Genomic DNA, 12437 nt, shown 5'->3' on the forward strand with positions numbered 1-12437 from the left:
GACATCTGATCTTTCGCTGTCTTTATTAGAACAGTGGGTAAACTTTCAAGCACAACTGTATGGTGTTATAAAGACCATTGAATCTAAATATGTCGTTTAGCTGGAAGACTTGGCCATAAAAGTCTTAGCGTTATTATTTGACAATCAGTTTAAAAGCATTCATCTGATTTTGTTCATGCATTATGTCTGCCTGAAGAATCTTATTCCACTCTATATTTGCATTTGAAGACAAATTTTATTAGAAAAATAACTCTGTTTCATCACAATGTGAACAGAGCTGACCAAACTGTTTTTGCAGAAACCTAAAGATTTCCCACATAAAAGCCACAGCTCTGAAACCTCCTGTATGTAGCATACACTCACTGCCCACTTTATCAGGCAAACCATTCTATTACCGGGTCGGAACCCCTTTTGCCTTCAGAACTGCCTTAATACATTGTGGCATAGTAGATTAACAAAGTACTGGAAACATTCCTCAGAGAGTTTGGTCCATATTGACATGATAGCACCAAACAGATGCTGCAGATTTTTCCGCTGCACATCCATGATGCAAACCTCCCGTTCCACCACAACCCAAAGATGCTCTATCGGATTGAGATTTGGTGACTTTGGAGACCATTTGAGTACAATGATTTCATCGTCATGTTCAAGAATCCAGTCTGAGATGATTCATGCTTTATGACATGGTGTGTTATCCTTCTGGAGGTAGCCATCAGGATATGGGTTCTAGGGATGAACATGGTCAGCAACAATACTTACTCAATTGGTACTAAGGTGCCCAAAGTATGCCAAGAAAATATTCCCCACAGCATTTCACCCCCACCACCAGCCTGAAACGTTGATATAAGGCAGGATGGATCCATGCTTTCATTGATGGTAAATTCTGACCCAACCATCCGAATGTTGCATCAGAAATCAAGGCTCATCAGATCAGGCAAAGTTTTTTAATCTTCTACTGTCCTATTTTGGTAAGCCTTTGCCAACGTAGATCAGTTCCCTCTTCTTAGTTGACAGAACTGGCATCCAGTGTGGCTTTCTGCTGCTGTCGCCCATTAGCATCAAGGTTCGACATGTTGTGGATTCAGAGATGCTCTCCTGCACACCCCTGTTTTAACAAGTGTTTTTTTGATTTACCTTAGCCTTTCTATCAGCTCAAACCAGTCTGGTCATTCTCCTCTGATCTCTGGCATCAACAAAGTGATATGTCCCCACAGAACTATCGCTCACCAGATATCTTCTCTTTTTTGGATTGTTCTCAGTAAATCCTACAGATGATTGGGCGTAAAAACATGCAGCAGGTCATCTTGCCCATACATTCCTAAATGCACTTAGTGGCTGCCATATGATTGATGATTAAAAATGTGCGTTAACGAGCAGCTGGAGAGGTGTTCCTAATAAAGTGACCAATGAAGTGCACCACTACTGCAGAAACTAAGTGGGAAAGTCACACCAACCAATATTAATCCTAAGCCATGTTGTGCCGATGCTTTACTGGGACGGCAAAAACTGAAAGATAAACGTCAGATATACCTCATTCTAATTAATGCAGCTGACAATTATGTGCAAAAGTGATGTAACTGTTCATGACGCCTCACTGTGCATTCCCTCCCACTACTCTCAGCATAAACAAACTAATCAAAGGAACAAAGATACTTTTACCAAAATCTCTTCCATTTTCTACATTTTTGTTACTTTTTTTTTCAAACGTAGCTTATATGACTTTAATGGAAATAGTATAAAATCAGGTTTACACTTAAATATCAAGTGATAACATTTCATATTTCTATGAATATATAATGAAAGGAAATAGTTTTTCACCTTTCCACGGACGAACTAAGCCAAAGGAAAGGTGAGTCTTTGCGGGAGGAATGGATCTGTGTCATTGACTGACTAACGACTATTGAGCACCTAATGTCAAGTCTCCATTTTAATCAGCTGTTGCACTGGAAGATGGTTATTCTAGTCATCAGTGCTTCCATAACTGCCTGTTTTACTGTACCCTTGTGTCACATGGACAGAAGGATGTTAGCTGCCAGCCTATGAGTACACGTGGTTGAATTCAGATATTGTTGGCCACAGTCTAAAAGAAAAATGCAGCAGTCTTTCATCTGCACATGCATATAATCGCTTATGTTATCCTAGAGAAAAACATTAGCATCAGAAAGCTTTGGTGTAATTGTTTCCTGCACTTTAGTTTTAAGCCGTTCAGCTGACTTCCGTCCAAAAGCACCTGGCACGCATGCCATTTCATCAACAAATGACTTGATATGCACAACAAGCTGTCCATTTGAAAACGATCTTAGCTTGACTGAATCTGTGTCCGTTCACACCTGAGTGCAATACACTACTGATACCACGAGGCAATAGCAATGCACTAAATTACTATCGATCAATGACGAAAAACTTTGCTTTATTTTTTCAAGCATAATTTTCCTTATATATTTATTGTTTATATTGATTTCAATTATTATTTTTTCTTTTTCTTTGATGACATTTTCTTTAGCTAAGTCCTTTTACGATTTTTGGGGGTTTTATAGAGACAAATGGTGCTTTGTTTAGGGACAACAGATGAAAAATAGCCTTTTAGCATATTCTGGCAAATTTAAATATTGTGAATCAATGTGCAATGTCTCTAACTAATAAATAGATCCTAATAACACTTAAATCTAACTTGCCAAGCTCAAGACCAGATTGTGGGTGCACACAAGGCCAGCCTGCCTGAAAGTCAGGTGCAGCAAGGAATCTTGAGATGCTTTTGGTGATGCCAGGAGTTTAAATTTGTGCTTTCTAGCTTTTGAAGCAAACTCACTGTTCTGTAATCCCTGTACTTTTAGTGCTTCGAGGACCTTCCAACATCCACATGGGTATTATACTGTACAACTATTCTGTAACCGTACCATCAAGACAATGCACGGTTCTGTTGGTCCTGCAGAGATTCCCCTTTCATCTCTTTAACAATGTCTTTAAGCTGCTTGACTGCACTGCATGTAAGGTACCACATACTTGTGCAACCAACTGTTCTTTAGGATGTGGTTAAACAAATAGGGAATAGAAGCTGGTCATCTGAAGCACAAATCCAGAGTTTACCAAGCTTTCACTAGTAAACGCCTCATGCTAAACATTTCTTGACTCCTTCCTAAGTAACCACCATAAACATAGCATAAAGAGCCAAGGCACAGATATGTGTTTAACCTTAATTTGTCCCTCTAGCACATATCCTGCGAAAGAATATAAAATAAATCTTCCTAAAAACTTAAAATGTTTTCCTCAGACTGGAAATAGACCCGTCTGGTATCTCCCTGGTTTAGGTTTGCAGCTAACTTCTCAATATGCACAATGGTTGAACCTTTCTTCAAGCTCAGTTTGAGTAGTGTTTTAATGCCAGCTTTAGTTCTCCTCATGACTACAGTGTCATCATTGTTAAATCAGTTTAATTCCTCCTTTCTGGTGTGCTTCAAGGTCGTTGAGAACTTGGGATCTTTTGCCCTAGAGGGTAAAATAAGGTTCTAGGAAATATCTGATGCATTTTTAAGCGATTAAACCACTAATCACATCAGAGCAGCTTTATGCATGATGGAGCCTGCTTGCAGGGAGAACTAAGCCGAGCAGAATCTATGAATAAAACAGTCTAGGAAATGACCAGCTTTGCTCACCGTCTCCAAAAAGCTGCAGGATGGCCAGGTCCACGTGTCTCTTCCATCCAGACTCCTTCTGGATGGCGATGCCGTATCCTGTAGTTGCAAAGATGTAGCCGCTGCCAATGGTCACCAGCTTGCAGCCTTCATCCCTGCCAGCCATGTAGTTCAGAACGGCTGCATCGTAAATGAAAGCATCTAATTTGCTGAAGAAAGAGGGTAAGAGACGGAGAAAAAAGAATAGAGAGAGACAGGTTACAATTAATTAGCACTTAGAAGTCAGACAGCACAGCTACAACATTCCAATTAACCTGCTAAATAGTACTAAGCTACTGATAAGAGTAATAGACTTTCACTTGGTTTGCCAGTGACTGGAGGTGGTACAAGGGCGGGTGAATGCTAGATGGACACTGAAGAGGGTGAGTGAGGGTATTATTGGGGTTATTCAGGTGTTTTATGGTTTTACACATTAATATACAGAAAAGTATTTTAACAATGATGTATCTAATGTTCAGCAATGCCATTAATTTCATTTCACAAAATCAGGTTAAGTATTTACAAAATCGAGCTGACTGATATATTCTAATTCATGCTTTCCAGTGAACTGCTACAAAAGACCTTTCAAAAACACATCCAATGATGGTTGTCAACAGCATTTGTTAATTAGCATTTCCATTACACTGTGAAGCCAAGAGTACAGTCTGCTATCACCAAATCCTCTATATATGTTAATTTTTCCTCTATCCTATATCTTAACATATTTTGGCCTCCCCTGTTTTAAAAAATGCTCTTTTATTTTGTAAAGCCAGGCAATCTAATAAAAATTTTTCTTCTCTCTACTGGACCTAAAAGATCCGTTTTGGATTGTTTTTGTATCTAGAGTCTATTCTGTTTATAACCAGAACCTTGCAATGCAAATGGTTTGATGGCTAAAATATCTAAAAGCCTTTTTTTAATCCAACATGTTTATATTGTATGTAACTCATTCTGCATGTATGCACTAATCCAGCGACCCTACATAATCTCATATTATGCAGGTTTTCTGCCTGCATATTATGCATAGCATTGCAATGCATTTGTAAAGACTCACTCACCTCAGCAGAGCAAATGCTTAAAGTTTAAACTACAAAACAGGCTTAAAAAAGAGGGCAACCAGACCTTCACTCGGTTCGCTCAGACAGTGAATACTGTATGGACACAACTGGAATACGATGGAACCCTGAAAGACAGGACTACTTTAAAAACCTGACCAGATTTGTGACCTGTTGGACCTCAGTCTATCTACCACATACTTAAAATACAGTGACAACCTTTACTGACAGAAACATGAGTGCACCATGGCCTTCCTAGTTTCACCCATAGTTGTCGATATCTATAGAGGAGGTGAAGAGGGAGCACTTAGCCCTTAAGAATACACAGCCAACTCACTGGTTCAGATATGTGGATGACACCCGGGTCAAAATCCAAACCCGGAAATTTGAGACATTCATAAATCATATCAACTCAGTGGATAGAAACATCAATTTCACCAAAGAGGATGCCAATAACAGCATGTTGCCATTTCTGGGCTGTACTGGGCATATTGAGGACAATGGAAGTCTTAACACTGAGGTTTACAGGAACAGAGCAATACCTGCATTTTGACTCACATCGCCCACTGGAACATAAACTTTCTGTGATCAGAACTCTGAGTTACCAGGCTAACAATAATACCTCAATTACAAAGGAGAAACAAAAAGAACACAAACATTTTAGAAAATTACTTGAAACTTGTTGTTATTCATGCTGGCCATTTGCTAAGACAGCCCAAAAAAAAAGGAAGAACAACACTGCGTCTAACACAAAGTACGAAGTAAAAACACAGTAATTACATATGTGCCAGGAATTTCGAAAAAACTCAGAAGCATTTTCTCTAAACTCAAAACACCAGTGAATTTCAGATCCAACAACAACAAACTCAGGCAAAAAGTGGTTCATCTTAAAGACAGAGCACTCAAATTAGGTGCTGTGTTTGTGATCCAGTGCAGGGAGGACTGTGCAGCCTTCTATATGTGAAAAACCAAACAACAATTACAGAAACGCAAGGCACACTATGGGAGAGGCAGTAAATGTGGCCAAGGTTAAGCGGTAAATTGCACATCAAGAACAAAAGACACACCTTTGAAGACCAAGATGTGGGGGGACTATACAAGCACCCCCATCATGATTCAAAAGACCAATCAATTAGTCCGTGCACAGCAAAAGATTGCAACAATCCAGAAGAACAAGGGATGCCGATTTGATGTGCATCCAGCGGCGTAGGAAGCGGGGGGGACGGGGGGGACATGTCCCCCCCAATATAAAAGCCAGGTGGATATGTCCCCCCCAAAATTGTACCGCAAAATATTAGATTTTGACAATTTTTTAACTATCGTGCTTTTATTTTGAAGGCGCAACATAGCGTTACGTCACTGTACTCCCCCTCCCCTCTGTGAACTGTTGAGTGTTTGAGCACTCAGACGGGAGGGAAACAGCGATACAGAAATCAGAAACTTGTTAATGAGGTAAAATGGTCTGTCGGGAATGCTGCTATGAATATTGCTTATTTATAACGTCTTGTTGTCAGTTCACTTTCATATATAGAAACTGAATCTTTTTGGTTTAGGCATCTTAGACTTGTAGGAAGAGGATTAGGGCCACTGAAAAAAGTTAACTGATTTTTACATTTTTTTTTTTAGTTTAACATGGGGGGAAAAGTCAGAATTCTGACTTTTCTCAGAATTCTGACTTTAATCTCAGAATTCTGACTTTTTTCTTCTGACTTTTTTCTCAGATTTCTGACTTTAATCTCAGAATTCTGACTTTTTTCTTCTGACTTTTTTCTCAGATTTCTGACTTTAATCTCAGAATTCTGACTTTTTTCTCAGATATCTGACAGATGATTAATATTTCTAATCAATTTACAGTTTTTCTTTTGGTGTTTGGGGGGCGGGGGGGGGGGGGGGGGGGGGGGGGGGGGGGGGGTACTATACAGATATATAAAAACAAGAAGGTCTAACTAAAAAATAACCAGAATATATGTTTAGAGTAAAGATTGACTACTTGTGTTTACACAAGCACACAATTTCAAATCTGCTGAGCTTGCTGTGCAAGAAAATGTAAAATATACGTATAAAGAAATATAACAGGAAGTACTGCTAAAACAAACTAAATGTTAAATAATGTAGATATTGGTTTAAACAATTCTACAGATTTGGAAATTTGGAAGGAATACATAATTCTGAAATTAATCAACAAATCTGGTAAAAAAAAAAAAATAAATAAAAAATAAAAGTTGCACTTTTTTACTTGAGGAATTTGTTGAATAACTTCATAATTATGAGTTTAACTAGTTGGCGGTAATGCTACACTTCTCTGCTTCCTGTCCTGCTCATAAAAGGTAAATATTATAAACCCACCATTCATTTTCTACACTATTTGGAAAACACAACACAAATGTAATATAACAAAAGTATGTTTAACAACAAACATGTTAGCATCAAGCCATAGCCATGTCTCTTTTAGAGACTAGCTCTCTTGTTTTAATGACCTTCTGCTCCTCCATTAATGAGGGGACCCCTCGGGCACGTAAAAAGTTGCCTAATTCTGTCATTTTCCACCAATGTGTCACTGGCTCTCTCAAACAACTCACATCTTTGTCGGTGAAGCTGAGTGCTCCACATCTCTGCCTTCATGGTGCCCATCTACATTAAGATCCAAAATTCTGAGAAAAAAAGTCTTAATTCTGAAAATAAAAGTCAGAATTCTGACTTTTTTCCCGTATTAAACTGAAATAAAATGTAAAAATCACTTAACTTTTTTTTTTTTTTCAGTGGCCCTAATCCTCTTCCGTAGTCTTGGTCTGATCACTCATCCAATATTTAACTGCTAACTTTCTCTAGACGTTTGCCACGCTAGCAAAATGTTTTTTTTATATATATTTTTTTTATATCTCATTTCAGTACAATGCCACCACCAACTAAAAGGCTGAAACAGCAGTAGGACTTACTCAGATTTTTTTTAAATTGAAACGTCAGTGTGAGTAACAGTCACCTAACACAACTTGTGTTGAAATTAGCCCGGTCTGGGCGTGCGTTTTACGAGGATTTTTTATTTTTTGCATGGTTTTGATTCTCCGAAATGGCAGATGTTATACCTGCCACGCTCCTGATCGTAAGTTAAAACCACAGGGAGAATTAATTCTAATTCTTAGCAGCGGCGGCCGCATTGGTCGTGCAGCGGACTGCTGCACAACCACTAATTAACCAACTAATTAACTTCTGCATCTTTATTTCCTCAAATAAACTGCTGGCTCCTCTTTTTACACTATAAACAGATTAACACAACATTGACAACTCTGTAGTTTTCTCTGTTCTGTACTGCAAATTGGAATTAAAGGCGCCATTTCTACCAAAGGTCTGGACAGACTGGCCACCTGTCTAGGGTGGACCCCGCACCAGCACCTCCCGACCCCACTAAGGGACAGGGTGTACAGAAAATGGAAAGATGGATGGATTTCTACCAAAGGTTGATAATGCGTTTTTGAACCAGATGCTTCAAAGCGCCCTGTCCATAATTCTTCAACACACTGTCAGCTCCCTCTGTCAGTCAACCTATATAAATTCATTTTTGACCATTATTGCAAGTTTGACAAAATAAAACATATCAAACTTTGCACTTGTGTGGCCTACTGAATTGTTTTGATTTTCTAGTGCGTATGCGGCCACTAAATATGCCAAGGGCTGAAGCCCTTGAAAGACATCTCCCTTTGCTTAATAAAAGACTCCAGTCATTTTGTTTGGTGATATGCTCACATCTTATGAACAAATGCATTATGTTAATTTTAAATGCATTATTTTTGCAAACACATTTATAAAGGAATAAAGTAAAAGATTAAATAGCCTTTTTTTTAAGTAGCATACTTAAGATATGTTTCTGTTGAATATTTACGAATCTCAGATTTCCGACATGTGTCCCCCCCAATTGTAAACATATTCCTACGCCCTTGTGTGCATCTAACTTGGAATGTGCTTTGGAATCTTTTCTACAGCCTAAACTAAAGCAACTAAATATTCAAATGAAGTAATGATGATATAGTGACATATTACTTTTTGAAAAGCCAATAGCGACTTTTTTGTTAAAGCTACAGTGTGTAATGGGCGATCTCGCAATCGCTAGTTTGTTGGCTCTGCGCTGCCGTAGCGCAAAGATGTCTGCCTCCATGGCTGCGAGACCCGCTCCTATGTAATTATAAATAACGAATTCTAAGGCAACGCAAATATTGAGGTTAAGAGGCTGAGCTCGTAGATGATGATATATAACATAGTTATGTATAATATATTACATTTCTGACTGTATATCCCTGTAATTATTACACACTGTAGCTTTAAGTTTTGGCAACGGTGCAAAGACGATAACGTCCTAAATAACTTAGCTTGTCCAACACAATGGTGGATTATATTTTCCAGACCTTGTTCTAATATAAATGCAATATAAAAACAGTTGGAGCATTAAAGACTAAAAAAATATTTTTATAGACATGGAAAGCAGTTTGTTTGGATCCATCTAAAAGACCTTTTTAAACTACAAACATATGTGGCAAGATACAAAACAGCACGACAGAATCCTAAAACTCAAGCCTTCCCACAGACAGGGGAGCGTAAATGTGTTTGTAACAGCCTGATTGCACTGTGTACACACTGCAGATGACTTGTGCCCTCCAGGGAAATTTTCAGCAACCTTCACTATAATAAAAAGGTGAAGTTTATTATAAGTCCATTTTCACAGTTCATTTATACTTCAAAGAATGTTGTTGTGTTGCCTGTAAAGGAACACTTTTTGGGAAACATAACTTATTATCTTTTCACGGATATTATATCCACTGTCTCTGAATGTGATTAGGAAGTACTGGTTGGTAAAAATGATTTTATCGGGATGTAAAAATGCCTAAATGAAGTCAAGGTCCCTACCCAGCCTTCAGGCTCTGCAGAGCTTCATTGACATTCCGCTGATTGAACTTGGTCATGTAGGAGTGCATTTCTGGATAGTTGTTCCTGATGTTTCTCTCGGTACTCCCATTCGGCACCGTGCCAAAGCGGAACGGTGGAGAGAAGTCATTGGGACTCTGGAACTAATCATTGGAACAGAATTGGGGGGAGAGGGATGTAAAAATCCTGACAGATTATTTCTAATGGATGCAATTAACCCTCGAAAGGTTAAAAACCCTCCTCTTACCTTCTTGTCTGAGAGACCAGTGACCTGATCCACATATTCCTCTTGGATCATGAAAGCAGCCAGGTTGGCAGTGTATGAGGCCAGGAAAATGACAGCGAAGAAGGCCCAAACTGAGACCATGATTTTACTGGTGGTACCTTTGGGGTTCTGGACTGGCACAGAGTTGTTGAAGACCAGACCCCAAAGCAGCCAAATGGCTTTACCGATGGTGAAAGACGGGCCATGAGGTTCTGAAAGAAACAAAGAAAAGTATTTATAAGAAATTAAACAATGGGATGCCTTTGTAAAGCAGCAGATTGCAAAGGTTTTATCTAGCAACCGTATTTCGTTTCTTTACGTTTTGCAATATTACATATTACTAATACGAAAAGTTTTGATTTTTATGTAATAAACCAAAACCAAGTAGCCTAAATGAAAGTAAAATAAATAATAAATAAAAACAGATCAAATTTATTTTAAAGGAATAAAAAATGTGGAACCATTTATTAATTCTACTGTTGATATTTTTGATAAACTTTAGTATAAAACCCCGAAATGAGGAATCTCAAAACTTCTCACTTAAATACTGTACGTAATTTGTCTTTCAATACTGGAACATGTCCAACAAAAATAAAAAGTGCTAAAGTTAAACTTGTTTTAAAATCAGGGGACAGACATAATTTCAATAACTATGTATAAGCCTCTTGCATTGCAAGAACAATTTTCTAAAATTCTTGAAAATCTGTTTAATACTCAAATTGAAAAATGTATAACTAAGAACAACAAAAATTATGATTGTCCATATGGCTTCAGGTTAAATTATTCTAATTCATTAGAAATTATAGATTCAATTGAAGAAATAGCAAGTGCATTAGTTTAAAAAATTTTAAAATTGCATGCAGTGCATCGGATCAAAAATGCATGCATATTTGTTTATTTAAGCAAAGCATTCGATACTATAGATCACACCATTTTACTCAGAAAATTGGAACAGTATGGGATCATGGATATCACAGTCTTACATTCGGTTAAAAGTTATTTAAGTGTCAGGAAACAATCTATAAAGTTAGGAAAGTATCCTTCATGATGTTTGAACACTACCCGAGGAGTACCACAGGGATCAGTGTTTGGACCTAAGTAGTTTAACCTTTATATTAATGCTTTTTGGTTCTGGCAGTGACCTTAGCACATTAGTCAATGATAATATATAATGATGTGGGTCAAATAAAACAGATATATTTCACCTTTCAGGTGAAACCAGTATTCAACTAGTAAATAAAATGAGATATTGTAGGGTAGTTGTGGACAGTCAAATGAGTTGGAAATCTTATATTAGGTATCTACAAAATAAAGACTCAAACAGCATTGCCCTCCTTAATAGAGCGAGAGACTTTTTTGACAACAAAGCCCTTCATATATTATATTGTTCACTTATTTTACCATATCTCACATATTGTGTTGAGGTTTGAGGAAACGACTATAAAAACAAGCTTGCAGCCATTATTTACTCTATAAAAAGGGCAATGACATACCTCCATAAATTTGGTTATTTACATCATACCAATCCACTATTCTTTAAGTCTAAATTAGAAAAATGCACAGATCTCATAGCTTTTTAAACATTACAAATAGTTTTCAAAGCTAAAATAAAATTATTACCTAAGGATATTCAAAAACTTTTAATTGAAAGGGAAGAAATGCTTAACTTGCGATATAAATGGAAATTTAAGGCAGGAGGTGTGAAGGCAGGAAAAAAATTTTTTTGTTTCAGTGAGCGGAATTAGATTATGGAATACTTTGTGTATAGAGTTAAAAGAATGTGTGGTTATAAAATTGTTCAAAAAGAAATATAAGGACAGGATTTCCTGGAATTATGAGAGTGATAAAACAAACTTGTAAAAGGTACATTGTTCAACATTTTTATGTCAATTATGTAAAACTCTATCATGACTGATGTTAAACCAGAAAAGGAGGGAGGGTTTAAAATAAGTGTAAACATTTACATGTACGAACATGTACTCTTATGTTTAATAACATTATGTATGTATTAATTAACAAAATTGGTTTAGCAGCCTTATGTCTGAAAACACTACATGCTCTGCATTTTTCTTTTTCTAAGATAATGTTTTTTATGCTTGTTTGAAATAAACAAATAACTACTACCAAAAAAAGTCTATTGTGAGGACCTGCTTTCAGAATTCCCTAATAGAATCCATACATGTGATCAAAGTTAATATTTATGTGTTGTAGAAAATTTTGACTGCAACAGTGATCGACTGATACAGGATTTGTAAAGCTGACGCAGACACAGTCTATTTTCACATAATTTTAAATTATTCTCAACATATGCCAACAATGTTTTTGGACTGATTCTTTGAAAGTGATTTTTCTTCCTCCAAAAATATGCAATATAATAAAAACAAAAATTACAGAAGTATCAATTTAAACAAGAAAACCAAATATTTAGTAACAAATGGAACTAAACATTAATTATAGCAATTTGAATGAACATCATGTGATCTCATGGCATAGCTGCTGATTGCTCTAATGCAGTGACTCCCAAACCTTCCT

General features: G+C 37.1%; 1 protein-coding gene across 1 annotated transcript in view; it reads right to left on the reverse strand.

Annotated features, from left to right (window-relative positions):
- Nucleotides 1-12437, reverse strand: part of LOC119775732 (glutamate receptor ionotropic, NMDA 2B) — a 217217-nt gene that overhangs the window by 20675 nt on the left and 184105 nt on the right. The window contains exons 13-15 of the mRNA XM_038273807.1: nucleotides 9888-10117; nucleotides 9623-9783; nucleotides 3654-3841 (exon numbers count right to left, since the gene is read on the reverse strand). Coding sequence (XP_038129735.1) covers nucleotides 3654-3841; nucleotides 9623-9783; nucleotides 9888-10117 — 579 coding nt within the window. The remainder of the gene's footprint in view (nucleotides 1-3653; nucleotides 3842-9622; nucleotides 9784-9887; nucleotides 10118-12437) is intronic.

Source organism: Cyprinodon tularosa, unplaced genomic scaffold, assembly GCF_016077235.1.
Source record: "Cyprinodon tularosa strain WSP-4 unplaced genomic scaffold, ASM1607723v1 ctg89, whole genome shotgun sequence".
NCBI lineage: Eukaryota > Metazoa > Chordata > Actinopteri > Cyprinodontiformes > Cyprinodontidae > Cyprinodon > Cyprinodon tularosa.